This window comes from Cyanistes caeruleus, chromosome 29 (assembly GCF_971803275.1).
Source record: "Cyanistes caeruleus chromosome 29, bCyaCae1.hap1.1, whole genome shotgun sequence".
Lineage (NCBI taxonomy): Eukaryota > Metazoa > Chordata > Aves > Passeriformes > Paridae > Cyanistes > Cyanistes caeruleus.
The window spans coordinates 4,777,579-4,802,866 of record NC_141729.1 but is presented as its reverse complement, the minus strand read 5'-3'; the positions used below and the strand labels follow the sequence as shown (position 1 = coordinate 4,802,866).

The 25,288-nt window shown below is 52.3% G+C and overlaps 1 protein-coding gene across 8 annotated transcripts in view; it reads right to left on the bottom strand.

Annotated features, from left to right (window-relative positions):
- Positions 1-225: 225 nt before the first annotated feature.
- The window catches only part of OGDH (oxoglutarate dehydrogenase), a 29,592-nt gene continuing 4,529 nt past the window's right edge, over positions 226-25,288 (bottom strand). For 2 of the 8 annotated variants that reach the window (XM_023940877.2, XM_086865319.1), the window contains exons 3-24: positions 22,319-22,507; positions 18,672-18,762; positions 13,637-13,681; positions 11,146-11,261; positions 9,864-10,018; positions 9,296-9,442; positions 8,757-8,847; positions 7,706-7,885; positions 6,539-6,667; positions 5,814-5,993; positions 5,493-5,645; positions 4,699-4,801; positions 4,350-4,478; positions 3,287-3,437; positions 3,065-3,192; positions 2,801-2,979; positions 2,581-2,652; positions 1,998-2,120; positions 1,379-1,451; positions 784-947; positions 527-681; positions 226-440 (exon numbers count right to left, since the gene is read on the bottom strand). In XM_023940877.2, coding sequence (XP_023796645.1) covers positions 320-440; positions 527-681; positions 784-947; positions 1,379-1,451; positions 1,998-2,120; positions 2,581-2,652; positions 2,801-2,979; positions 3,065-3,192; positions 3,287-3,437; positions 4,350-4,478; positions 4,699-4,801; positions 5,493-5,645; positions 5,814-5,993; positions 6,539-6,667; positions 7,706-7,885; positions 8,757-8,847; positions 9,296-9,442; positions 9,864-10,018; positions 11,146-11,261; positions 13,637-13,681; positions 18,672-18,762; positions 22,319-22,507 — 2,874 coding nt within the window. In that variant the 3' untranslated portion in view covers positions 226-319. Of the gene's footprint in view, positions 441-526; positions 682-783; positions 948-1,378; positions 1,452-1,997; positions 2,121-2,580; positions 2,653-2,800; positions 2,980-3,064; positions 3,193-3,286; positions 3,438-4,349; positions 4,479-4,698; positions 4,802-5,492; positions 5,646-5,813; positions 5,994-6,538; positions 6,668-7,705; positions 7,886-8,756; positions 8,848-9,295; positions 9,443-9,863; positions 10,019-11,145; positions 11,262-13,636; positions 13,682-18,450; positions 18,554-18,671; positions 18,763-22,318; positions 22,508-25,288 lie in introns of all 8 variants that reach the window. The other 6 variants (XM_023940876.2, XM_086865318.1, XM_023940881.2 and 3 more) reach the window with 3 other exon arrangements.

Sequence of the window (25,288 nt, the reverse complement as noted above, 5' to 3'; positions counted from 1 at the left end):
CTCATTGCGCTGGACACCCCCATAGAATAGCTCTGGGGACCAGCCCCTCTTGGGGGTATGGGACACCCCCAGAAAAGAGGCCCAGGGACCAGTCGTTCCAGGGGTCTCGGAGACCACGGGTCTTACCCACTGCGTCAGCAGGCAGCCCCCAGGCCCTCATGCTCTCAGGGTGGCTGCACCAGTACCACCCTGGCATGAGGCAGACAAGGACTCCAGGCACCAGTGTGGGGTTGACAAGATCTGTAGTTGAGGGGGGAGGCGAGTGAAGGACAGAGAGATGGACAGACAGATGGAGGAGCATGCTGCGCCATGCCGGCGCTCAGGCCAGGTCCTTGAAGGCATCGAGGTTGAAGGCCGTGTCGAGGAGCCGCTGCAGCTCTGTCAGATGAGTTTTCTTATTGCCGGTGGCAGGGGCAGCTGCTGGCTCCCTCCCTGCATACCTGCCAGGGAGAAGGTGGACCATGAGAAGGGTCTGTGCAGACCAATTCTCTCCCAGCCTCACAGCCACCCCCCCCTGCATTCTTACCAGACGGGCTTTGCACGGTTGATGGTGGTGCGAAGACGGGGTTTGACATAGTCATAGTAGCCCTGGTTCTTGTGCTCTTCCTGGCACCACACCAGCTCAGCAGCTGGGTATTTCTGAGCTTCCCGCTGGAGGAGGTCAAAGGGGAACGGGGAGAGCTGCGGGGGACACAGAATGGTGTCACAGGGGACACAGGGCAGTGCCTCAGGGGCTGCAGAACTCCCAGCCCACAGGCATGGCAGTGGCAGAACCCTGCTCACCTGTTCCACCCTGGTGATGGCCACATCAGCCTCCATCTGCCGAGCCTTACGCTCACGGGTCAGGTCATAGTACACCTTGCCGGTGCAGAACAGCACCCGCTTCACCTGCTCTGGGTTCTGGGCTGCAGGGCCACTCTCAGGGATGACACGGAGGAAGTGGGTGCCTGCCAAGGAAGAGAACAGCACCCTGAGCCACAACAGTTCACAGCACTGTGCCAGCAGCCACTGCACCCACATCCCATGCCAGCCCCTTCTGGGACCCTGAGAGGCAGAGCCAGGACTCTCAGGCAGTCAGTTGACCCAGGTACAGGCACAACTCCACTACAAACCATCACATACCACCTGGGGCTCCCAAATCCCAGCGGCAAGTGGCTGCTGCTGAAGAAAGGACCACTGAGCTAAGTCTCCTGAGGGTGCCTCAGGCCTAATGAGGGGGGGCTCCCATGTGCCAAGGAGAAGACCCTGGCCTCACTTGGCCACTCTCCAGCCTGGGGAGGCTGCTGCCAGGCAGACTTTACCCAAGGCCACAGGCTCCTGACCTTCACCCTGCAGAGTGGTGCGGGGAGAACAAGTAGTGGCTCTGTAGTACTTGTACCTGGCAGCATGTCGTCAAAGCTGGAGCGGGCTTCAGGGTGGCGCAGCAGTGACTTTGGAGTGAAGATTATCAGCTGGAATGGGGGATAAGAGGCAGAGCAAGGTGGTCAGCCCTGCCAGAAACACCTCCCCTGCAAGCCAGTGCTTGAGCAGCCACCTGCCTGCCCTCCCCTGTCCATCCTGTCTGAGCAAGGGAGCAGCTACCAGAGATTTGCTTCTCACTCAGCTGCAGTGCTCTGCCAGATTGGGCACCCATTCCCGACAGCAGCAACCATCCCAGCCGGTATGTACTCTGGGGAAGAGGCAGAGGGCTACCAGGGACCTGCCTGTCCCATGGCTAGAAGTAGCTGAATGAGATTATGTAGCGGTGTCTGTTGGCTCCAACAGCCCTGACCTCCCCATGGAGTTTGGGAAGACACAGCCCCTGCAGCCCACACGAGCCACCAGCTGCACATCAAGCGCCAAGCCAGTCCTGAGCACTATGAGGTCCCTGGCCAGGCAGAGGCCAATTGCTCACGTCTGAGGTGCAGGAAGAAGTTGCTCCCAGCTCTATCCCAGTCCAGCAGGGACACGGCACCCTGCCTGGGCACCAAGCTGGGCATGGAGCTTCTGGCACTGACCGGTTTGCGGAAGGGCAGGAGGATCTGGCGCCGGAGGACATGGAAGAAGTTGGCTGGAGTGGAGCAGTTCACGACGATCCAGTTACACTCGTAGAGCTGACGCACATCAAAGTCATCCAGCTTCTGCCTCGGCCAACACAGGTGAGGGGATTTCAGGAAACACAAGGTACCTTTGGCTTTGTGGCTCCAGCAGCAGAGAAGAGGAACGGTCCCCAGCCCTCCCTCCCTCCCTCCCCTCACTCTCCAGAGCACACAGAGACCTAGAGAGGCCTGTGATAGACTCCAGAGCTGTGCCCTCCACCTTGGTCTGGCCATGGGGGTGGCCAGTAACCCCCTCTTATGCCACTTTCAGGGCCACCTCTGCCTCAGACTATGCCACAGGCCCAGGTTCCGCGGAGGTGCAGCCTGAGCACCAGGTTCAGGCCCTTTCCCCAAACCCTCCAGGCAGCGTAAGACCAAGGCATCCCATGACTCCTGCCTTTGGCTCCCACTGTACTAAGCCCACATGGACATTGCTGCCCTCCACCCAACCCAATCCCAGGAGGGCCAGGCTGAGCACCACACAATGGGGGCCACCACTCACAGGGAAGACATCAGGATCATCGTTGCACATCTGCAGGAATCGCTCCGGGCGGGCAGAGGAGTGCTCGGGACCCTACGGGGACCAAGAAGGGGAATGGTCACTGTGGGCCAAGGCAAGCGTGAGAACCCAACATCAGGCACTGCCACATCACGGGCAGTGCTCTGTCCGTGCCACTGCTGTCCAGGGTTCTGCCTCCAGGGTGAGCCAGGGGAGCCCTTACCATGCCCTCCATGCCATGGGGAAGCAGCAGGACAATGCCGTTCTGCCGGACCCACTTGGCCTGCCCAGGACAGATGAACTGGTCGATGATGCATTGAGCAGTGTTGTGGAAATCCCCAAACTGGGCTTCCCAAAGCACCAGGGCATTGGGACTGGCCATGGCAAAGCCCAGCTCGAATCCTGAGGAATAGAACAGTGAGAGGGCTGCACTACCCTTCCAGAGCAGCCTCACCATGGGCAGTGAGCACAGACCCTACTCACTCACCCAAGACACCGTACTCTGACAAGGAGCTGTTGCAGACAGTGTATGGAGCCTGGTTGGGCCAGAGGTGGTTCATGGGGATACACGTCCTCTTATCCACATTCTGATCATGCAGGACATGGTGGCGATGGCTGGAAAGGGAGAAGAGTAACTTCATCATCAGCCTTTGGATCCCTTCTAGAAAGGCCGGAATTGCCTTTAAAGCGTCCAAAAGCAGGGCTTTACCTAAATGTCCCCCTCTCAACGTCCTGGCCACTCAGGCGGATGTGGATGCCCTCTTTGAGCAGGGAGCCAAAAGCCATGTACTCTGCCAGGGCCCAGTCGACTGTCCGGTTCTTCACCATCTCCCCACGGGTTTTCAGAATACGGCTCAAACCTGCCGGGACAGGAGCCGGTTCATAGCCAGCATGGGACAGAGCTCCAGTGACAGACACCAGGTTTGTTCCACAACCAGCCCACGGACTGACAGACTGCAAGTGCTGTGTGCAGAGGAATGGATTCATCTCTTCTGGAGGGATGAACCATGGATGAGGAATCGGGACTGCAGGGAAGGATCAGCTCCAAAGAAGAGCAATTCCTTGGTTCACTTTCCTTACTCACAGCTCCCTCGTGAACGAGTTCTCAGAGTGAGATGGAACCTTAAAAATCATCCAGCTCAACCCCTGCCACAGGTGTTTCTTGCACTAGAAAGAACACCTTCCAGTAGACTAAGTTGTTCCAAGCCCTGTCCAACCTGGCCTTGAACACTTCCAGGGCAGCCACAACTTCTCTGGGAAACCTGTGCCAGGGCCTCACCACCCTCCTAAGGAAGAATTCCTTCCCAATATCCCATCTAACACTGCCCTCTAGCAGTGAGAAACCATTCCCCCTTGTCTTGTCACTCTGTGCCCTGGTGCAAAGTGCCTCTCCATCTCTCTGGAAGCTCCTTTAGGCACTGGAAGGGTCTCTAAGGTCTCTCTGGAGCCTTCCTTCCTCTGGGCTAGACTCACTCAGCGCTCTTGGAGTCCCTGCACAGAGGCTCCAGCAGTGGTATAATTTTTAAGGCCTCCTCTGGACCTGCTCTAGCAGGTCCAAGTTTTGCTTCTTCTGGGGCCCCCAGAGCTGCACATGTGCTCCAGGCAAGGTCTCAAGAAGGCAGCACACAGGGGGAGGATCCCCACCCTTGACCTGCTGCCCGCACATATTGAAGCGGTCCAGTATGTCCCTTCCTTACAGGCCACATTCCAGCCCTATCTCACATCTCTCCTGAACAAATGCCCAGTCTGGCACAGCTTTCACAAGCTCCGACCTCCATGGATAGTGAAATCCTCCACTGGCACTGAGCTGGCCACTTGACCAATGTGTGTCAGGTCCTCTTCGTTGAGGCCAGTGGAAGGGCAGGTCATGCTCCGGGGCTGCCCATCCAAAGTGAAGAAACCTGTCGGAGAAGGAGAAACACCATGCTGCAGGAGCTGTGCCAGATCCATTAGGTCACGGACACCCTCAAGCAAAGGTTGCAAAAGCAAAGGTGGGAACATGAGGAACAAGAAGAGCACCACTAACCTCCCCTGCGGGGTGGTTTACTAGAGAATCTCTGCCATGGCTCTAGAAAGGCCAGGTACTTTGCTATGGCCTCAAGATCTCTGCTAGAGCCTTACCTGGCCAAGGTGAGTCCAGCCAGTGTTTGATGTGCAAGATCTTCTCATCCTTGGATCTGGCATGGGCCTCCTCACAAATCTTATCATACTTGGCAATTTCCTCCTGAAAGGCAGAACCAGGAGGCAGACAAACATTAACGGGGGATCTCCAAACAAGGGTGTTGAGCCTGAGGACCTTGACATAAGCTTGCAAGGGTGCTGGAGGGCAGAGGTGGTCCCCATAGCAGGAAGTCCAAAAGCTGTGCAGTTCAGCCTCAGAGAGCACGGCCACAGTTGGGACCCCTGTACCCCAAGGCATAGCTCTGCTACGCTCGGAGCTGACATCTTGTGTTCAACCCCACTGATGCAGAAAGGGGGTGCCAGGGCACGCAGGGCTGGTGAAGCCTCTGCGTCGCGAGCTGCCCAAGGAGCAGAACCAGGACATGATCGGCCCCAGATACCTGTGGCCACAGCAATCCTAAGCACTGGGATCTGCCTGTGCTCCAGTGATCCAGAGCTGCATGGCCTGTTCCACGCTGATCACAGGGTAATCCTTGAACTAGATGTTCCTGCACTTTTCAGAGCTGGCACAGTTCAAGAAAGAGCCTTGGCTCTGAACTCCATCACTGCCAGGTCTGTAGCATGTGCTCAACCCCAGCACAGCTCAGCTGCCTTTAGGTTACAAGCACAAGCACATGGTTCCTTGTAGGCCCATGTGGGCCCTTCATATGGTTCACACCCAGGTCTGAACCACATAAGTAGTTTTCCCTGGAGATGCCACCAGCAGTTTTCCTTTCAGGCCCCACAGATGGTACCTCATACTCTGGCTGATTTACCACCCCCTGGGAAATCAGCAGCTCTGCGTATTTCTGCAACACCGGCTTCTGTTTCCGGATCTGTTTGTACATCAGGGGTTGCGTGAACATAGGTTCATCCATCTCATTGTGCCCGTTGCGCCTGTAACAAACCTGCCAGGAAAGGAAAGAGCCTTTGAATGCAGCTGCCTGTGACCTACACTCCAAAAGCAATTGGGAGCTACCTGGGTCATGTGAGGGAGGGTCCTGAACAGCCCAGGAGGGACCCAAGCATACCCATGGCAGAATCCCAGCTTCAGGGACTTGTACCACATTCCTTACCAAATCCACCACCACGTCCTTGTGGAAGGTGCTTCGCCATTCTGCTGCCACATTGCACACATAGACGACGGCCTCAGGGTCGTCTGCGTTGACATGGAAGATCGGCGCGTTGACCACACGGGCTACGTCGGTTGGGTATGGGGAGGAGCGGGCCATCCGGGGGTCTGTTGTGAAGCCAATCTGTAGCAAGTGAGGGGAAACAGAATGAGCACATCTGGATTTGGGACACATCTTTGCTATGTAGCTCCTTCTTTGGACACCGGTGTCACAGCTGTCTCAGCATGAGGCAGCTGCACTTCGCTGTCCCAGGAAACTGTCCACACAGCTCCAAGAGCAGCTCAGCGGCTCAGCTGGGCTGTGGATACACAATCTGTCTATCTCCTGTGTCTGGACACAGTGGCACATCCAGGTCCCTGGTGCAGCTGTGGGGACAGGCTTGTCCCAGTGAAACGCCTCTGGTTTCCATGGTGGCAGACAGGATCAGGCCTGTCAGACCTCGCACACTGAGCATCAGCTTGTATCATCTCTGCACCAGACTGGGCTCAAAAGCTGCTGCTCTTAAGCAGCTGGGTGAGAAGTACCCCCTGCTGACCCCCCCAGGTTAGGGCTCCTGCCCGGAACACTGGCAAGGAAGCAGCTGCTGCTGGTTCCAGCTACTCCCTGGCCCAGAGGCTGCAGAGACAACTCTGCCAGGGACCCACAAGCACAGGATATTCACTCCTCACCTGGTTGTTGACCACAACATGGACAGTGCCATGGGTGGTGTAGGAGGGAAGGTCGCTCAGGTGAAATGTCTCATACACAATGCCCTGCCCTGCAAATGCAGCATCTCCATGCAGAAGAATGGACATCACCTGGGAAGGGAGAAGCCATGGCGGTTATCAGGGACAGTGAGCAGGGCATCACCAGGAAACGGCCCAGCTCTCCTCCCCATGAGCTTTCAGCACTCCAGAAAGGACAAGGAGCAGCTCATCAACACATCCAATACCTTCCCAGGGGATGGGAGTGGAGTCAGCCACGGCTGACACACCACTGGCAGAGACTGTGGCCACCAGCCCCACCCCAGCAAGGTCAGCACATTTGGGGCACCCTGAGCAGACAGCAAAACACCTGGTATGCCCCACCTGGGCAGCAAATCCCATTCCCAAATACATACATCCCAAAGCAAAGCCTTTTTCTCACTGGAAAGAAGAGAAGAAAGCCCTGTTCCCTCACACTTTCAGCCCAGAATCCCCATGGGCAGGAGCAGACCCAGGAGCTTCAGAGCCACTGACGTTATTTTGTCACCATCCCAGGGGCTGGCTGAGGACACCGCCTGCCAGGCGAGGACAGGATCTGTCTATTTATACCCAACCCTTGGGGTGTAGGAGGGAGGGAAGCTCTTTGGATCTCACTCTTCCACTTCTTGGGGTTAGAGACAGGTCTGCAAAGAATCACACGGCAAACAGCTCCCTCCAGCCCCTTCCCACCGGGGTGTGGAGAACTGCCTCCTGTTGCCAGCTTCAGCTTTCCCAGTCCTAGGAATGGTTATTTCTAGTCACATTGAGATCCTGCTGCCAAGCCCTCCAAGGGGTGGTGCTTGGATTGCCTTGGGGTTCCGCTCATGTCCCTCTCTTTCAGTCAGGGGTTGTCCATTTGCTGTGCCCATAGCCCAGCTTAGTCAGTTCAGACATGAAGAAATCAGTGATGGAAGCCTAGGGTGGGCAGGCCCCTCCCCAAGTTATCTCCAAAAACAGAAGAGGAAGGATGGGGGAGCAAAGTCAGGGTGACAGCAGGGGAAGGAGCACATCAAACAGAAAGCAGACAAGCTACTTCACTTTCCCACCAGCCTGTCTCCACCGAAATCCATCCAGCCTAGGCCTCTTCACTACACACATCTGAGCAGCACTTACCTTCTTCCCTTCTGTGTCTCCACAGTAAAACTGCTCTGCCTTAGTCTTGCCTTGAACAACAGGATCAGCTGCTTCCAAATGAGAAGGATTTGCCACCAAGGAAAGGGTGATGTTCCTGTCAGTGACGCGGTTAATCCGCCGGTGGTACATTCCCAGGTGGTACTTCACATCACCGGAGCCCTGGTGGAGAGGAGAAGAGAGTCACCCCTAGGAGCATGAGTGGCTGTTGGGTGTGGAAGGAGACAGCGTGCTGGCCTCAAGGCTGGAAGAGGGTGGCATTTTTTGGAGGTACTGCCACAACACAGAAGACACTCACTGGAGGAGCTGAACTGGCACCCAGGAAAGCCTGTTCCAGGTGCCAAACCACCACCAACTTCAGACATGCACCCAGCCCATCTAAATATAGCTGAAGGTGTGGGGGATGAAGCAAGTGTGGTAGGTTGGGCAAAGACCCTGAATAACAGGTAACGCTTCCCTGAACTCTACCGGCACTGCAGCAGCACGGCCATCCATGGCAACATTCCCAATATGTGGCCAGGTATCCCATCAGGACACCTTGAGGCCCCAGGCTGCTGCTTTCTCACCTTGAAATCCCAATCAAGATCATGGCAGGATCAAGCCAGCCCAGTCCAGCTTCCCAAAAGCCATATCATCCCAGCTTATGATGCTGAAGCTTTGGAGCCTGAGTTTATTGCAGTGACAAAGCTGCTTCTGGAGCTGCTTCAGAACCCCCAGATGAGGACCAGGGGCACAAATTAACTTCTGCTCCTGGCCACCTTCCCATCCTCTCAGCATCCACCCCAAGGCTGCTTCATGCCCTGGAGAGCTGCCAACAGCCAAGCTTGTGCTGGAGACACCAGCACACATCACCCCCAGGACAGCAAGGACAGATCAGCACTGATACCTCTACTAAGACTCCCATCACCCAGGTGTGCTTGCAACGTGGAAATACTTGTGACACCAGAAGCAGTAGCACAATCCAGCCACAGTCCTTGGGGACTGCTCAGGGACAGGCAGCAGCAGCCTGCTGCAGGTAGGGGGAGAAGCTCACCTCATCAGCTGCCTCCAGCTTAGAGTCGAACTGGCAGAAGATCTGCTCCAGCTCCTTCCTGATCACGTTGGCGAGCACATTCAGGCGTCCCCTGCAAAAGCAAGGCCACTGCTGACAGCCATTGCATGCTGACAGTGATCTACAACCCCCCACTCCCACAGCCTACACCTCCTGCAATGGCTGTGGGGTCACCCAGAGATGGGGACTCCTCAGAAGGAGTCTGAAGATCCCTCAGCGCAGATATTACATACTTGCTGTGATGCCTCAGAGTGCGCAGGTGCTGGGATTCCAGCATGATGCCAGCTCTGACCTCAAGCCACCACCCCTCTCCAAATTAATTTACAAAGAAGCTGGAAAGACCCTGATGAGTAGAGAGCAGCCAAGGCCTGAGCTCTCCAGCTGAAGTTTACCACCAACCAAGATCAATTAGGTGATGGCAGAAACCAGTGTGTCCTCCAGTACCAAACCTCAGCAGCATCCCCCGCGTCCCCCCCACTTCCACCCGCACCAAGCAGCACCATGGCTTGAGGCAAGGTTACCTGTGGGGCATCCCCATGATCACATAGTCCACTCCCTTCTCACTTGATTTATCAATAATGGTCTTTAATGCTGGGATCAGCACTTCACATCCCTCCAGACCAAAACGCTTCTCTGAAGACCATTTCCGATGGAGGAACTCTTCAAACCTAGAAGGCAAAGGGAGGGAGGGATCAATGCCAGGGCTACGGCTGAGGGCAGAAACCAAAGAAGGGACAGGGACTGCACCAAGAGAGCCACAGCACTGACTGATGCTCAAACTGGTACCATGCAGCGCACAACAGTCACCTCAGTGTCTTCCCACAGAGCTCAGCTGGCCATTTCCCCCCACTCCAACACTGTGATGCACTTAATCCTTACTTTTAGATCTTTTCTTTCAGGATCAGCCACATTTTCAAGCTGTTTGCCAGCACATGATCCTGCCAGGCTGGCAGCTCACTGGCATCAACCTGCTTATTACGCTGATGGCAACAGATGATGTCAAGATGTGACTCAGCTGGTGGCTACATCACTGGCTGGGAGCAAATCTCCTGGGGAAGATATGGAAAAGGTGAAGCCCACCCAGGGTACCTGGTAGAGCGGACCAGCCTGGCCAACAGCGTGCGCTTCTCTTCATTGGTGAACTGCATGATGCCTGGGGTCTCAAACTTCTGCCGGATCCACTGGCACTGCTCCAGGTCATTGATGAACATGAACTCCACACCGATGTGCTGGCAGTATGCCATCTGTTCCAACAGGAAATGAGGGGCCATCAGACAACAGCCAGAGCTTCAGCACCTCAAACCCCCAAAGGACTGGCACTTGCAGCACCCTGCTGAATCCCAGGGCCAGGGGCTCTTTATTTCCCCCTTTACCCTTTTAGCCAAAGAGTCCCTTCTATGCCGGCAGAGACATCAACCCTCATGCAGGGCAGCTGGAGGAGGGATCCTGGAGGGAGCCCAGCTGCCAGCCCTGCAACAGTCCTGCTTTAAGAGCCTTGTTTGAGTTGTACACTGAGGAAAAGGGATGTGGCAGGCCATATTCCGGGATGCTGCAAGGCAGCTCGGACCATGCACTTGACCCAGCATCGAGCTGCTTAATTCCCCTTCCCTGAGGGGCCCACGGTCAGTCCCTCAAGTCCTTTACATTCACCTCAGAGGAGAGATTTTCCCTCTTTGTGGCATCACCTGTGAGCAGTCCAAAATCCTACATCATAGGGCAGGGGAGAATCTGAAGAAGCTCCTCCCACAATGAGGAGCCCATTTCTGCAGCTGAACTAAGATGTTGGCACAGTTTTGCTTCTTTCAAGGTCAACTAGTCTCAGCAGAGACCATCTGAGCAGCCTGCAGCATGCCTGAGAGCTGCTTGAGATCAGTCCAAGCACAGAAGGGGATGAAATTTGGCAGAAGAGGGGAACTGCCTGCACAAGCTGGAATTCCCAGCCCCAGGGGTCTCAAACCTGAACCAAGACCCTCTGATGGATGCCCATGCAAGACAGCAACTGTCTTGCTGCAGTGCCTGGAGAGGGGATCACTGGCCTCCAACCCACTTCTGTGCTCTTCCAGCACCAGCTGCTGCTTCAAACTGGAATGCATAGCTTGAGAGGTTTCAAAAAACGCAGTATCTAGCTACCTGGGGTTTGCTCCACCTTGGGCAAACCAAGTGCGTTGATTCAATGCAGCAGGAAGCTGGAGGAAATCAGAGCTGAGCAGGTTACTTGAGGTGACTCTTTTGAGTAGGGCGAGCGCTGAGGAGCAGTTCCCAAAATGAAAATCTTATTATGTGCAGGTTGATTCAGGATTTTCCAAAGACAACTGCTCTTCTCCTGCCCCTGGCTGTATACACGTCTGGTATAGACCCTTGCCCTCCTTACCTCCAGCCGACGGATGATTTCCCGGAGTGGAAGAGCCGATTCATTTCCACCGATGAATGTGGTTGTGGGCAAGTGGAAAACTTTGTCGAGGTCAGATTCATCCAGACCATAAAAGCCTGTAGGATTTGTCATGGGTGGGACAAGCAAGAGAAAGAAGGAAGGAAGAAGGATGGGAATACCATCACACGGGGACCAGGGACATTTGGAAGAGGTGGGGAAGGGACAAAAAAAAGCAGCATAAAAAAAGTAATAAGCATGAAAAAGGTTTATATGGATACAAATCAAGCCATAATTAAACAAAAAGGCATTATGCACAGAACAATGAGTTATTATGGAAGGCACCACAGGAAATGAAGCACAAAGCAATGTATATGCATGGAAACGGGCAATTAAAATCCAGGGTGAGTCAGGGAGTTTGGAGCCCCAAGAACACAAAAAAAGTACAACAAATTGTAACAGAGGGGACAGAAAAAAAAACAAGAATTGGGGAGTCACCAAGCACATCAGAGGTGTCAGCACATGGTGGGAATTAAAAATGGAGTCAACGCAGAGAATGAAACAGTTAAAACAGACACAACCAAACACACAAAACTCAAAGGAGGGAGAGACAGAGAAGCAAGAAAGAGAAAAGGGCTCTGATGGACTCTCCTGAATAGCTCAGCCCGGGAGCAGGGTGGCCAGCAGCTACTGAGGGGTTTGGCTGCCCAGGTACCTTTTCACCCCAGCCAACGGCTTTTTAGTTAGAGCTTTTGCCTAGCTCTGCTCAGCAAACCTCCTCCCTTTGGCACTGGCAGCTGATGATTTGGAGGCAGCTCCGACTCATGTTATAGGGGCTGTGGGGAGGTGAGCTGGGCCTAGAGAGGGGCCAAGAGCTGGAGACTGGGATTTAGGGCTGCAGGCGAGTCCTGCTGTACCCCAAAGCCATCAGAGGTGCCTCACTACCCACTGAAGTTCATGGTTGTCTCTGGGCAAACTGAGGCACAGAGGAGGAGGGACAGTGCTGACCTTGCTAAACCGATGCAGAAAGGCAGAAGCGGGTCCAGGAACTGAAGAGTCCCATGACCCTTCTGAAGCAGTAATTTGGATAACGGAGTGGGTCTACAGCCCTGGCACTTCTTTCAGGCTCCTGCTCACCCCTCCCGCACTCCCAACAAGGCCTGGTCCCAAGGTGTTTCCTAACCCCAGGGCAGGAGCTGCAGAAGACACACATACCACTAACTCTTCCCAGCTTCCTCCAAACCAGCCCAGGACCCCAGCCAGGGGTTCTTTTAGAGAGGGGATGGGGAACGCCATCTAAACACGGCAGGGCAGTGTAACCCACCTTCCTCAGAAGAATGAGAGGCAAAAACCGACCCCTCCTGAGCTGGCCCTTTCCTTGAACTTCATCTTATAAGTGTATCCTTTGCTGTCTGGTCAGGAATGGACACTGAGCTGTAGACAGCCTGATCCCTGGAAGCGTTCAATGCCAGGCTTGAAGCAACCTGTTCTAGTGGACTGGGTAGTATGAAAAGCCCCTTCCAGGCTAAGCCAGTCTGTGACTCCGTGATGACAGGGCTGGTCATGACTCATCCCTGTACAGCGTTGAGGGGTGAGTCCGGAAACCGGGAACACTCCAGTCAGCCTGTAGTGGACACATTCTTGGCTGCCACTGCTGTTCATCCCCCTCTACTGCACACACCACCCTCCTGCACACTAGAGTCCCAGGAGAAGGAATGAAGCCAGGCTCCAGCAGCTCTGCTCTGGAGCTATGCCTAGGAACACTGAACCAGACAGGAACTGAGAACTTGGCCCCATGTCCCTGGGGCTTCTCTTTGGTTCCCATTCAAACAGAATTCCCAGGGGGAGGCAGTAAGGAGCATCCCAGACAAACTGCCTGTTGAAGGGTTTCAGGGAATCCTCAGTAATTTGCTGAAGCTTGCAGACCTACAGCACAGGACTTTGGCTTGTTCTGCTGTGATGCTTTGAAGACACTGGCACACTTTTGGGGAGTGATCAGATTTCACAAGGAGTTTTAGGACATCTAAGCATCTTTGCTGCTTCTTTGCTGCAGCCTGCCAGCTCTGACAACGCTCGGTATTTATAGGCAGCAACACCATCACATGGAGGAAGACAAGGGACGAGCTGCCAAATTTTCCCTGCGACAAAACCAGAAGAGAGCTTGGATTTTTAGGAGCCTTAAACCAATGAGGGAGATTGAGGCCTTGTAAAATTCATATTCACAACAGAACATGTACTCTAGGAAGCCAGGCATGCAAACACAGTATAGAGAAGGCCATCAAGGCTCAAACTGAGGATTTATACGAGGCAAAGTGTCACTAACCATACACCTACATCAAGACTTTGAGTAGAAATTAAAAATAAAACATGCCGCAAAACTCAGGAATGATGGGAGATGGGAGGGGTCCACTTTACCAGCTCAGTTCATGACCAGAATAACCTATTCAAAGAGAGTCCTGCACTCCAGAGGGTTAAAGGCTCGTTAATTGCATACCTCCTACTGTTAACACTCTCAGTCGCTCCTTGAACACTGCGAGGTCTGGGGCGGGGAGCAGGGAGGGGGATGCAGAAAGGGAGAAGATAGAGAGATGCAGTCAAAGTTAGTAAAAAAAACCTGGAACTGTGAAAACTAGTCACAGAAAGCACAAGTCAAAAAAATACAGTATTTAAAATACAGTCAAAATCTATCAGAGGCAAAAGGGCAGGGATGGAGGATGACTACACACTAGGCAGAAGAGAAATCTTGGTGGGAAGTCTGATGAGAGGAGGAAGGAGCAGGAGGGGAAGGGGGGAATCAGACACTGGGGAGCAGTTGAGCTGCATGGTTTGAGATCTCCTCTTGCACCTTGATGGGAGAGAGGGTGGCCTGGCATCTTCATTTGCCACGACCGAAAGCATCCTGCCAAGCTACATCACAGGTAGTGAAACCCTCTGCAGAGCTAGAAGCTGCCTCCCACAAACACCTGCTCCAGAGGGTTTGATTTGCTTGTGCTACTGGGAGGATTTCAAGGTCAATCCACAGAGGCAAGGGTGCTGCTTTTGCACAGAGGAGGAGCATTAGGGTGTAAACAAGCAGGCAGTTCATGAGGAAGACAGAAAAGATGGCAGCACAGCAGGCATGCACAGCTGTCTCTTCTGGAGCCTGCTTGGTGCAGGCAGGAGTGCCAGCACACTGGAGCAGTGGGCAAGCATGCACCACCAGAGCTGCCTCCCTGGCTAGGTTCGGTGACCTAAATGCCTCAGTCTCACCTGGGTTACAAAAAAGGCCTTGGAAACACTTGTCCTTTGGGTCAGCAGGGAAAATCAGACACTTCCCCAAAGTGTGGGAAAGGAACTTAGGAGCACCTCAAGCCTAGCTCCTTGCAGGGGCTTGCCTGGCTCTTCCTGAGCTGGAGCAGGATTTCCATCAATTCCCCTTGGCATGAGGCAGAGGCAGCTGCCTTCCACGAGGAGCAAGACAGACAGACAGACACTTAGACACACAGAGCCTTCCACACACCACAAACCCAGATTTTAGCATGCTAAGGTACTATTTCTTTCTTTCTATTTTCAGGGTCATACTGAGTTCCTGTAGTCCTTGTTTTTCACACTATGCCAGACCAGCTGCAGTGGAAGACCAGGATGAGATTACTTTGTTTTATTTCAAATAGAAAAGACAAGAGAAAGGGGAACTAGGCAGGTTTTCTCCCTCTGATATTTTCCCCAAAGATTGCACTGCTTAATCCAAAAACAGCTTCCAAACCAGAACCAAACCATTTGCTAAACAAAAGGCAATTGAGAAGAAGGATCCATTTACGAGATTAACCATCCAACTTCCTTGAATCACAGCACTGCCATTTAAACTGTTGGCAACTGTGATCGCACCACAAAAGCTGACCTTTAAAGGACTTCACTGCTCAGAAAGAAGAAACAAGATTGTTTCCAAGTTTCAAAACCGCCCCTGTTATTAACCACCCTGTCAAGTGCTACATATTTTTTCAAAGCAAAAAGGCTTGCAGGATTTGCTTAGAAATTGGCTTTTTCTGCCACAAGCAGGCAGCACCCAACCTAAGGCCCAGCCAGAGTTCTGTGTTCTGCACCACCGCAGCTCCTTCCTCACTTCCTGAACACTATTTGCAAGCTAAATTCACCCAGTTACAGCTAGGATTGACTAGATGAGGTTTTCCAAGACAACAGTACCAGAGCAAAATCTACTCAGTATAAATAATACTTATAGCAAGATAGAAAAATTTTTTGCTAAAATCTAGCCACCTGAGTCTGGGCTTCTACCATGAAACACAACCCCAGCATGAGCTGGCAGCTGCCACCATTATATCTTGTTCCCAGGACTCATTATTTCCTATGAATTCATGGATTTCTGGGAAGCAAAACAACACTTTAACCAAATTACAGGTATTTTCCACCATTACAGGTATTTTCATATAAAAGCCACAAAGGAACAGAGATTAAGCTCCAGGGCTTGCTCAGACACAAGAGATGCCATGCTGAAGTTCCTTCCAGCCAATGCCTATGGACTTGCTACACCTGAATTGTTTCCCACCACAGGGAGCCACACTGGGACACACTGCTTGGCTTGTGGCAACTCACCCTGGGGAAGCAGGAAAACCAGAGCCTGGACTACTTCCTCCAGATGTTGTTACAGCTGTACACTGCTTCCAACCCAGCAGGCTGGCTGGTGCTGTGAGGGAGCAGCATTGGGCTCTGCATCCTCTGAAGCCAGGACATGACTGGAATACACCTGGCTCCTGAGAAACCAGCGGGCTCAGCAGTTTTCCAAGCTGACTTTCCCTCTGAACTGACCTTCCCCTGAAGCAGACCTGTGAGTTTAATGTGTACAAGTGGAGAGCAGTAAGGAGCAGTGTCTCTCAAGGGTCTTTGCTGGGATCAGTAGGGTTTAAATCCTCCACCAATGATATGGACAGTGGAATGATGGACACCCTCAGCCAGGTGACATCACTGAGTACTGCAGTGACATGCTGGAAGGACAGGATGCCATCCAGAGGGACTTGGACAGGCTGGAAGAGAGGGAGGGACTATGTAAACTTCATTAAGTTCAACAGCACCAAATGAAAGGGTTGGGGCAATCCCCAGTCCCTGGATGGATGGATGGATGGATGGACGGACAGATGGACGGACGGATGGAAAGCAGTTCTGTAGAGAAGGACTTTTGAGGTCCTGGTGGATAAGAAGCTGGACATGAGCCAGCCACATGCACTGACAACCTAGAAATCCATACATGTCCTGGGCTGCACTGGAAGTGTGACCAGCAGGCTGAGGTGGGGTGTTCTATCCCTCTGCTTCACTCAGGTGAGACCCAACCAGTGCTGCCTCCAGCACTGGGGTCCCCAGAGCAAGACAGACACTGACCTGCTGGAGCAAGTCTAGAGGAGGCCACAGAGATGCTTGAAGGTCTGGAGCCCCTCAGCTATGGAGACAGGCTGGGAAAGCCTGGAGGAGAGAAAGCTCCAGGAGATCCTGTTGTGACCTTTCAGTCTATAAAGGGCCTTAGGGGAAAGGAGCAGAGAGACTTTTTACCAAGGTCTGCAGGTGCCAGGACCAGGGACAAGGGTTGCACACTGACAAAGGGTATGTCAGTGATTGGACGTAAGAAATTCTTCCCTATGAGGGTTGTAAGGCCCTAGCACAGGCTGCCCAGAGCAGCTGTGGATGCCCCATCCCTGGAAATGCTCAAGGACAGGTTGGACAGGGTTTGGAACAACCTGGTCTAGTGAAAGGTCTCCCTGCCTGTAGCAGTGGGGTTAGACTAGCTGACATCTTAAGATCCCTTCCAACCCACACCACTCTGTGAGTCTATGACTTCCTGAGCAGCACAGTAACTCTGCTCCCCACACCCGGCTCCCTTTCCTGCCAAGGACCAGCTGTCAGTGCCACCACTCACAGCTGACTCAGTCTGGGTTTCATCCAGACCCTGCTCTATCTCAAAAGGGATACACATCCACCAGGCATAAGGCTTCAGGGCTCTCCTCTCCTGCTGTGCTTCAGAACTGTAGCAGCCACAGAAGAGGCAAAAAAACCCAAGTTAGAAAAGCCTTTCCTCATCCTCTCCACTACCCAGAGTGGTGAGTGGCTTTAAGTTCACCTAAAAAGTCCTCCTGCTTTCCCCACAGTGCTGCCTATGAGCACGTGTGTCTTCTCCCACAGCTGGGTTCACAGCCATCATCTCCCCACTTCTTGCCATCAGTATATCTCAGGCACAGGACACACTCCAAGCTACAGCTGGACGGCTCCTGAGGTTCAGCCAAGGGTTGGTGCTCCTGAGAAGCACGTTGGAGGCTGTGGGATGAAGCGGCTTCCTCATCATCCAGCAAACTGGTCCAACCAAAACCTACTCCCTTCCCTACCGCTCCTGTCCAAAAGTCCAGCAGATCCAGGGCTGGTGTCCCTGTGCTGGCAGATGAGTAAGGAATCAAGGTGGTTTACATGCACTGTACATTCTGATAGGCTGTTTTGATTGGCGAGGTTAGTAATCATCACTGCTGCTCTACTCTACGTTAGGAGCATGAGCATGCCTCTGGAGCACTCAGAGTGCCAGCGAACTACCTTGGGAAGAACCAGTGCAGTGACACAGTTCAGCAATCTCATCCTGGCTTGGAGAATGGCAGCAAACTACAGAAATCAGCTCTAAAGCACATGGAGAGGCGCTGGGTTTAAGCACTTTCAGATCAGGATTTCAAGTCCTGGGGACCACACACACTTCTGTACAACATTCATGCAGCTCTCAGTCAAACACATTGGGAGTTTCACCTCTCTACTTGGACAGGAATGCATCCCAAAGCTTCCTTGTTATGATCACCAGTAGGGACTCATAGGTCAGTCTTGGAAAAAGGGCAATTAAAGGATTTACACATGCTGGGGCAGGCTGGAAGTTCAGGAGGGCAGCCTCAGCCCTGCAGAGATGAACCCAGTACATTCACTCCCAGCTCTGAGGGTCCCCAAGGGCAGCAAAAGGAGCTGAGAGAACAGACCTCCAGCTCCCACCAACATAAAACCTCTCTGTTTCGCATTTCCAGAAGATGCAATTGCTTCCAGCCCTTCCGGGTTTTTGCTTCTGGATGAGCAAGATCAGTGGTAACACTGATTGGCAGTGGTTGAAGAAACATGAGCTGAGTACTGGAGTGACAGCCAGAGGGTGGCAGGACTGCACTGCTGCTGCCGGCAACTACAATTTTAGAGTGATCATTACTAAGGAAACTTCAGACCCCCGGCCTGTGAAGCAATCTACCTATGAAGCTGTGAAAGAGAGGGGAGCTCAAGCAATGTAGCACCAACTGCTCTCAAAGCCCTCACCCAGTTTGTCTGTGGATGTGATAATATCGGCTGGAAGGGAGGAGTCCAGATCTGCATCCAAGATGCCCAGTGGATCGAGTTGTGCTACATGATGCCCTCGAATCTATGAAATGCACCAGGAATGGAAAGGAGAACAGGAACCAAAAGGGAGAGAAAAACAAAAGAGGGGAGGGGTAAAAAAGTTAAATTACATTAGAGATTATTTGCAGAGTAATTCTCACCGACGTTTGGAGAAACAGTTACTGGCGCATCATCAAAATTAACACAACTAATGCCGAGAGGATCAAGCTTTGCAATGTGGTGACCCCTGACCTGGAAGCAACAACACAGATTAGTCATTAAAACAAGTTAATTGAAGAAACATTCCTTAAAAAAACAGAAAATTTCATTCAGAGTTTCCCTCTTTACATTTTCTGCAGAGCTACCCCAATTCTAGCTGCAGCTGAAGCCTGGAGAAGTTGGGTTTACTGTCACCTACAGCACATAGGAGACTGCCAGCAGCCATCAGGACTGCTCTGCTCTACCTGACACCAGGTTTGGCAAGGGCATGGGGCATGGCAAGCTTCTTCACAGCACAGACAGGGTCTCCTAATGTTTTTCCAGTGTCCAACTCGAGCAGCTCCTTTCTACAGACACAGTAACTTCACACTGATGATCTTGTCCTAAGAATCACAGGCACACGAAGAGGCGATTTGCCCAAAGTAGCTGTGGTTGCCCTATCCCTGGCAGTGTTCAAGGCCAGGTTGGATGGCGCTTGTGGAACAATCTGGAAGGCTGTAGTAGGTGTCCCTGCCTGTGGCAGCAGGGTGGAACAAGATAAGCTTTAAGGACCCTTCCAATCCAAACTATTCTGGGATTATATGAATTTTCCGGATTTTGACAGATATAGGTGTTCTCTTGCCAACTGGGCAGAGAAAACAGGCATTGCCACCAGCAGCACTAGCTCCTGGAAGGCCAAGGAACATGTCTGAGGAACACCTGCCCAGCTCTGCAACAGGTCACAGCATCCCTCTGGAGAGAGAAGCCCACAGCAGAACCTGGAGCACTCTCCTGTGAAGGGCCAGGTGGGGAAACAATGAAGATCCCTCTCACCAAGGGAGACCTGACAGCTCCTGGCAGCAGCAGTCAGGCCAGGGATTCCTGTGCTGGGTCTGAATCCACATTGGGTGCCACAGGGAACAGGAGGTGATGAGGAGTTCGGGGCTTTTGCTGCCACAGAAGTTGGTACCCATGGACAGATCCCAGCACATCTCACTGGGCAAACTCAGATCATCTTGGTGGCCAGCACCCTCCAACTGGTGAGCCACGGGTTATTCCTTGACAGTTTCAGGCTCAGCAATTCTGGGAATGCATCAGGAAATACAACTGCCATGGTACAGGGTGCAGAACCTTCCTTGCAAGCAACGCCCTAGGCGTCAAATCTGCTACCAGTTAGGAAAAGCACTCAAATACAAGTGGATTACTAAACCGCTTGTACAAGCGGACACATTGATCTGACCCTATCTACCAGAACCCATTCCTATTCAGAGCATACCATGGGGATTTTAGGATGGGACTTTTGTGGTTTTACCTGCCAAGGAGTCTGAAATGAGCCACTGGCATTAAGGCAAACTGTGCAGAAAGCATCATCACCCCTTGCTCTCAGCAGGGCCAGGTGACACTATAACCCTGCACACTGATGGCCAAAGGAAAACTTCTCTGGGCCAGCTCTGACTGTGAACTATTTGCTTGTCCATCTTGGAGCAAAGCACAGGGATGAGCCCATCACATAGCAGTCAGCAGGACGGAAGCTCACCATGCTGCTCCCCATTGCCCAGGATGCCTTCAATGGGACCAGGAGGCTGCTTAGTCCAGCAAACAGCTTTGAGCTGGGGACACCTGGTGGCTTACAGATTACCTCAGCATTTTGCAAGTACACAGAGAATCCTCAAATCAGTGTGGAAGCAAAGAAAACTTTCCCCACAGGAGCCATGCTGTTTGTTAGCATCCATATGCAACACAAACCAAAGCAAGGAAGAAGAAAGATGCTCCAAGGGCTGGAGCCTCTCTGCTCTGGAGTCAGGCTGTGAGACCTGGAGGTGTTCAGCCCGGAGAAGAGACAGCTCCAGGGGGATCTCAGAGCCCACTCCAGTGCCTAAGCAGAGTTGGAGAGGGACTTTGGGCAAGGGCCTGGAGGGACAGGCCATGAGGAATTGGCTTCCCACTGCCAGAGGGCAAGGTTAGATGGGATATCAGGAAGAAATTGTTCCCTATGAGGTTGATGAGCCCTGGCACAGGCTGCCCAGAGAAGCTGTGGCTGCCCCATCCAGAAGTGTTCAATGCCAGGTTGGTCCAACCCTGGAGCAACCTGGGACAATGAGAAGTATCCCTGCCCATACCAGGGGGGTGGGAACAAGATGGTCTGTAAGGCCTTTGCCAAGCCAAACCACTCTACAACTCAAAATTAATAATGACGTGGACATGCAAAAGCAGTTGCAATTAAGAAGCCATCGCTGATGCTGCAGCAGAGTAGTCACTGCTCACCTGTAATTACAGGGAAAACCAAGCTTGATCCAAGTAAGAAATCACTGTGTGATGTTTTAAGTAAGTTATTAATCACATACTCTTTCGCACCTCCCGATACTGTCGTGAACCTCCTCATCTGGACATCCCACTGCAGCTACAGCCCTGCTATGACACTAAGGCAGGGAGGGAGCTAGATTTCTCACTATGGACAGCTTAGGAAAATACATCCAAGAGCCATCATCTTCCTGTGCTGCCACTCAGAGCCTGAAGAGATAGGCATGCTGAAGAGGTTATGGATTTTCTGTTCAAATCACTGACTTCAAGCTTCTGCTTCCAATCAGATCAGTCACTCCGTGTGCAAACACAGCATCTGCCCACTGGCAGGGGCTGCCTGAGAGCTGGCAGGGCGGTCATCTCTCATGGAATCAGCCATGCAGGTCCTCACAAACAGGTCCCGATGTTGACATCAGCACTGCAGTTGCAGCAGCAGGCACAGCACGGTGCTGTGGGCACTGTCTTGGACCCAGAGAGCAGGGCCACGGCTGGGCAGACCTTTGGACTTGCCCACAGCTACAGTTCCTGCTGTAACTCATAGCCTTTTATATTGAATTTTCCCCATACCTCAGCAGGAACACAACTGCACAGTACAGCAAGTGCTTTGTCACAGAAACAGGTGAGAAGCTCACAGTCACAACTGCACAGCATCTGGGTTCATTAACTTCTCACCACAGCCATAATTACAGTCCCCATACATGACAAACCAGAGGACAACAAAAAGTAAAAGGATAATGCAGAATTAGAAACACATTTAAATGTTCTCCAGAGTTAAAATACTTCCTGGCCTTCCCTCAGCCAGAGGATGTTTTTTTCCTGCTCCAAACTCATTTCTTCCAGACGGCTGACTTGGCAACATTGGTCTGAGCTACAGCCCACCAGCCCCACGGGCCTTTTCCAGGTTGCAAATCACATGGAAATGTTTCCTGACCTTTTATTTTCGGACCTCTGAAGTTCTATCAGCAACAGCGGGAAGCAGGATGGGTGCTCCATGCCACTGTTAAGCATGGCAGGAGCCCATAGCACAGGAGCAGCATTCCAGACGGCAGCAAACTACCCAATGTGGAGAAGACCTCCCCCTCCCTACCACCCTGTTTGGATGACAATAGCTTTAGTCTTCCTACTGTCCAGCAAAGCATTAGTTGAGCTTCTGCCCCAACAGATCAGCTGCTCCCATTCCTAATGAGGCAGCCCAGCTCTTATCCTGCACGCTCTCCATGCAAACACGTGCATCATTCGCACTAACTCCAGCCCACCGCAAAACCCTCTACAAAGGACATGGCCCTCCTTGGCATGAAAGTCCCCTTACCTGATATGCCCTGATGAGAGATTGCACTGCAAGATGGTCCTCCACCAGTTTATCCACATTAGGCTGTGACTGAACCAGGGACTGGGCTTGGGACAGAGCGGAGAGGCTGGCAGTCAGTGGAGGGGGGCTTTGGTAGGCAGTGCCTGGAGCAGCTCCAGCATTGGCGTTGCGAAAAAAGATGTCCCATGACTAGGAAAAAGGAAAGAAGAGAGGTGACCACGGCCTTTGCTTGCAGTCCAAACACCTCCTCAGTCAAGGTTACAGAGGTCTCAACTTTACTGCCAAAACAGGGGACAGAGCTACCTCCTCCCCTGTACCTCAGCTCCATGCAGCTGCCACTGATGACACCCACCTGCCTTGAACAAAAGAGCACCAAAGCTCTCCCACTATTCCAACTACATCACTATCCCATTTTCCATCCGTCTGGATTGTTTCTTTTGGCATGAGGCCACCACCAGAGCCATCCCCCACCTTGGCAGTGGCACCAGGACAGGACACAGTGATACCTCATCCCTTGGCTCTGCTCTTGGAACCACTGCTCTGAGCAACAAGCCCCAGCCTGGACTTCCAGCTCATTTCCTTCTTCCCAGGGGAGGCCACTACTCTCTAAATATCCCAATATTTTCTGAAAAATATTTCTGCCCTGTAATCAAATACACATCTTCCTCTTTCCATGGTCTGAATGGCCAGAGACCTAAATCCCAGCATAAGTTGTGTTGTTCAGCACTCAACCAGCAATGTTTTTATTTTTCTATCTCTTCTTCAATTTTCCCCCATCCTTTTGGTGACACCAATGACAACACTATGGAGGTACTCCCATACCAGCTCTCCCATGCCCAGAATGAGGTAGCTGCCACTTCTGCTCCTGTTTCCTCTCCAGATGGGCATTTCTAGGTGTTAAGAAAACATATCAAAACACTGTAAAAAAGACCTGGACAGACTTTGTGTGCTGTCATACTTTTCCAGCACTGTCTGAAAAGCCTGGAAGTGTCCCAGGCCAAACCCAAGTTAACCAGCCTCCTTGTGTCACCAACAGATTTGGGAAAGGAGAAAGCCTGGCCAAACGAAGTCCAGTCCACATCCTCCCATCACGCTTGTGCCTCATTTCATCTTTGCCAAATGATGGCAAAGGATGAGGGCACAGCAGAAGAGCAGCTGTCTGCCAGCACAGACCCAGGAAGCTAGCCAGAGCAAACAAATCCCATGGGATTTGTATGCTGGCTTCAGCCCAAGGGTCTCTCCAGTGACTGGGAGCTTGGCATCCTGCACCTTAGAAAGCACCAAATACAGCTTTGGCGATCAGAAATGGGCGAAGCCCAGCCATCCCCAGAGTGTTTAAATCGAGTAGAAAAGGACCCTCAAAGCAGGGGTTGCTTGGGGCAGAAAGCAGAAAACCTGCCCTTGATGGAGTCACCCCAGCTCAGCTGTTCCCTCCAGAGCTCCTCCAGTTGCACCACCCATCACATGCCCCAGGAAGGTATTTCCAGTCCAAATTTATCCAAACATCCCATTGTCCTATCACATGACTGCACAAGGTGAATAAATTTAGAAACAGGTCATGCTAAAGGAACATAAATAAGATCTGGAACATTTTGACACTGTAACTGATTAACAATCACTCCCCCAAGGGGAAAAAGGGGGGAAGACAGAAAACACCCCACCCTGTTCTGACTACTAAGGGAAATTTCAGTGGGAAAAGAGGGAAAGCTGCTTTTTGTTCCATCCCTGCTCTTTCCTTCCCCAGGCTCACAGAGCTCCTGGGTGCCTCCAAAGCCATCAGCTCCTGCAAACAGAGGGACAAGCATCCAGGGATGGGCTCTGTGCCCTTTGAATGGAGAGGAACCTGGCTGACTACTTTGCTCCATGGTTTAAGGCTGTTTCATGTACTGGCAAATAAGCAAGAGAAAAGGAGCACCTGTCAACCTGGGAGGTAGGTGGGAATGGGTGGAGAAGGGGTGTAGCCTTTATAACCTCCCTTCTGCTATTCATACCTCTTGGAGTTGCAATTAGCTTCTGTTTTGGAAGACAAAGTTCACTTTAAACTCTGCAAACAAGGTGTGGCACCAGCTGGGTCAGCTTGGGCACTTTCACCGAGTGCTTTATTGCTCCAGGGAATGATGTCCGGATGGCACAGGGCAGGCTAGGGCCCTGATAAGTGCCATAAAAACGTCAGCTTTCAACCTGCTGATGTGGTTTTGAATTCAAGAGAATCCAAAGGCTATCCCATGGGTTTCTGGAGAGCACAGAGGTGCCTCTGGAGCTCACATCTCCCATGGGAGAGGCTGAACAGCCCCATCAGAGTTGTCCTGCTTTATCATGGGAAGAAGAACTTTGCTTTAATCCAGCACTTGCCAAAGGTAACAGCAGTAATACACTCACGGGGTTATTCCCCTCTGACTTCTCTGTGCCTGTGGCAGCTCTGTGAGCACTCCACTTGCTTTTATACCCTGCATAGATGCATACAGGATATACGATACATAGACACATATTTTGGGTACAAGAGAGCTCAGATTCAGGGCATTTTTAGACAGTCCCACAGCTGCAACACAAAGCATTAGCCTGGACTGGCTTTCCCAGCACTCCTCCATGCACTGGCAAAGCGGGATTGACCAACCAGCTGCCTGCCATACACCAAGAGAGTTCAGGCCTTAGAGGGATCCTGAGCTCAGTTACATGAGTGGAGCTCAGGGCAGGCTTCTCTATTTGGAACACTCCGAAACCAGCTCACCAAGCCAAATCAGCACCTTCTAGCAGATTCAGCTCACAAAGAAGGGTGTGAGGTTCATACTGCTATGTCCCAGTTTCCCAGCTTGGAGGTCAGGCGTGCACAGCAAGGGAAGAGGGGTGACATTTCCCATCCACTGCAGGCACCTTCTGGAGGATGCTTCAGGCTGGGATGTGCATGAAGAAGCAGAAAGTCAACATTTTTGTGAAAATCCTGTGTTAAGACCTTTTTAGAACCTTCATTTT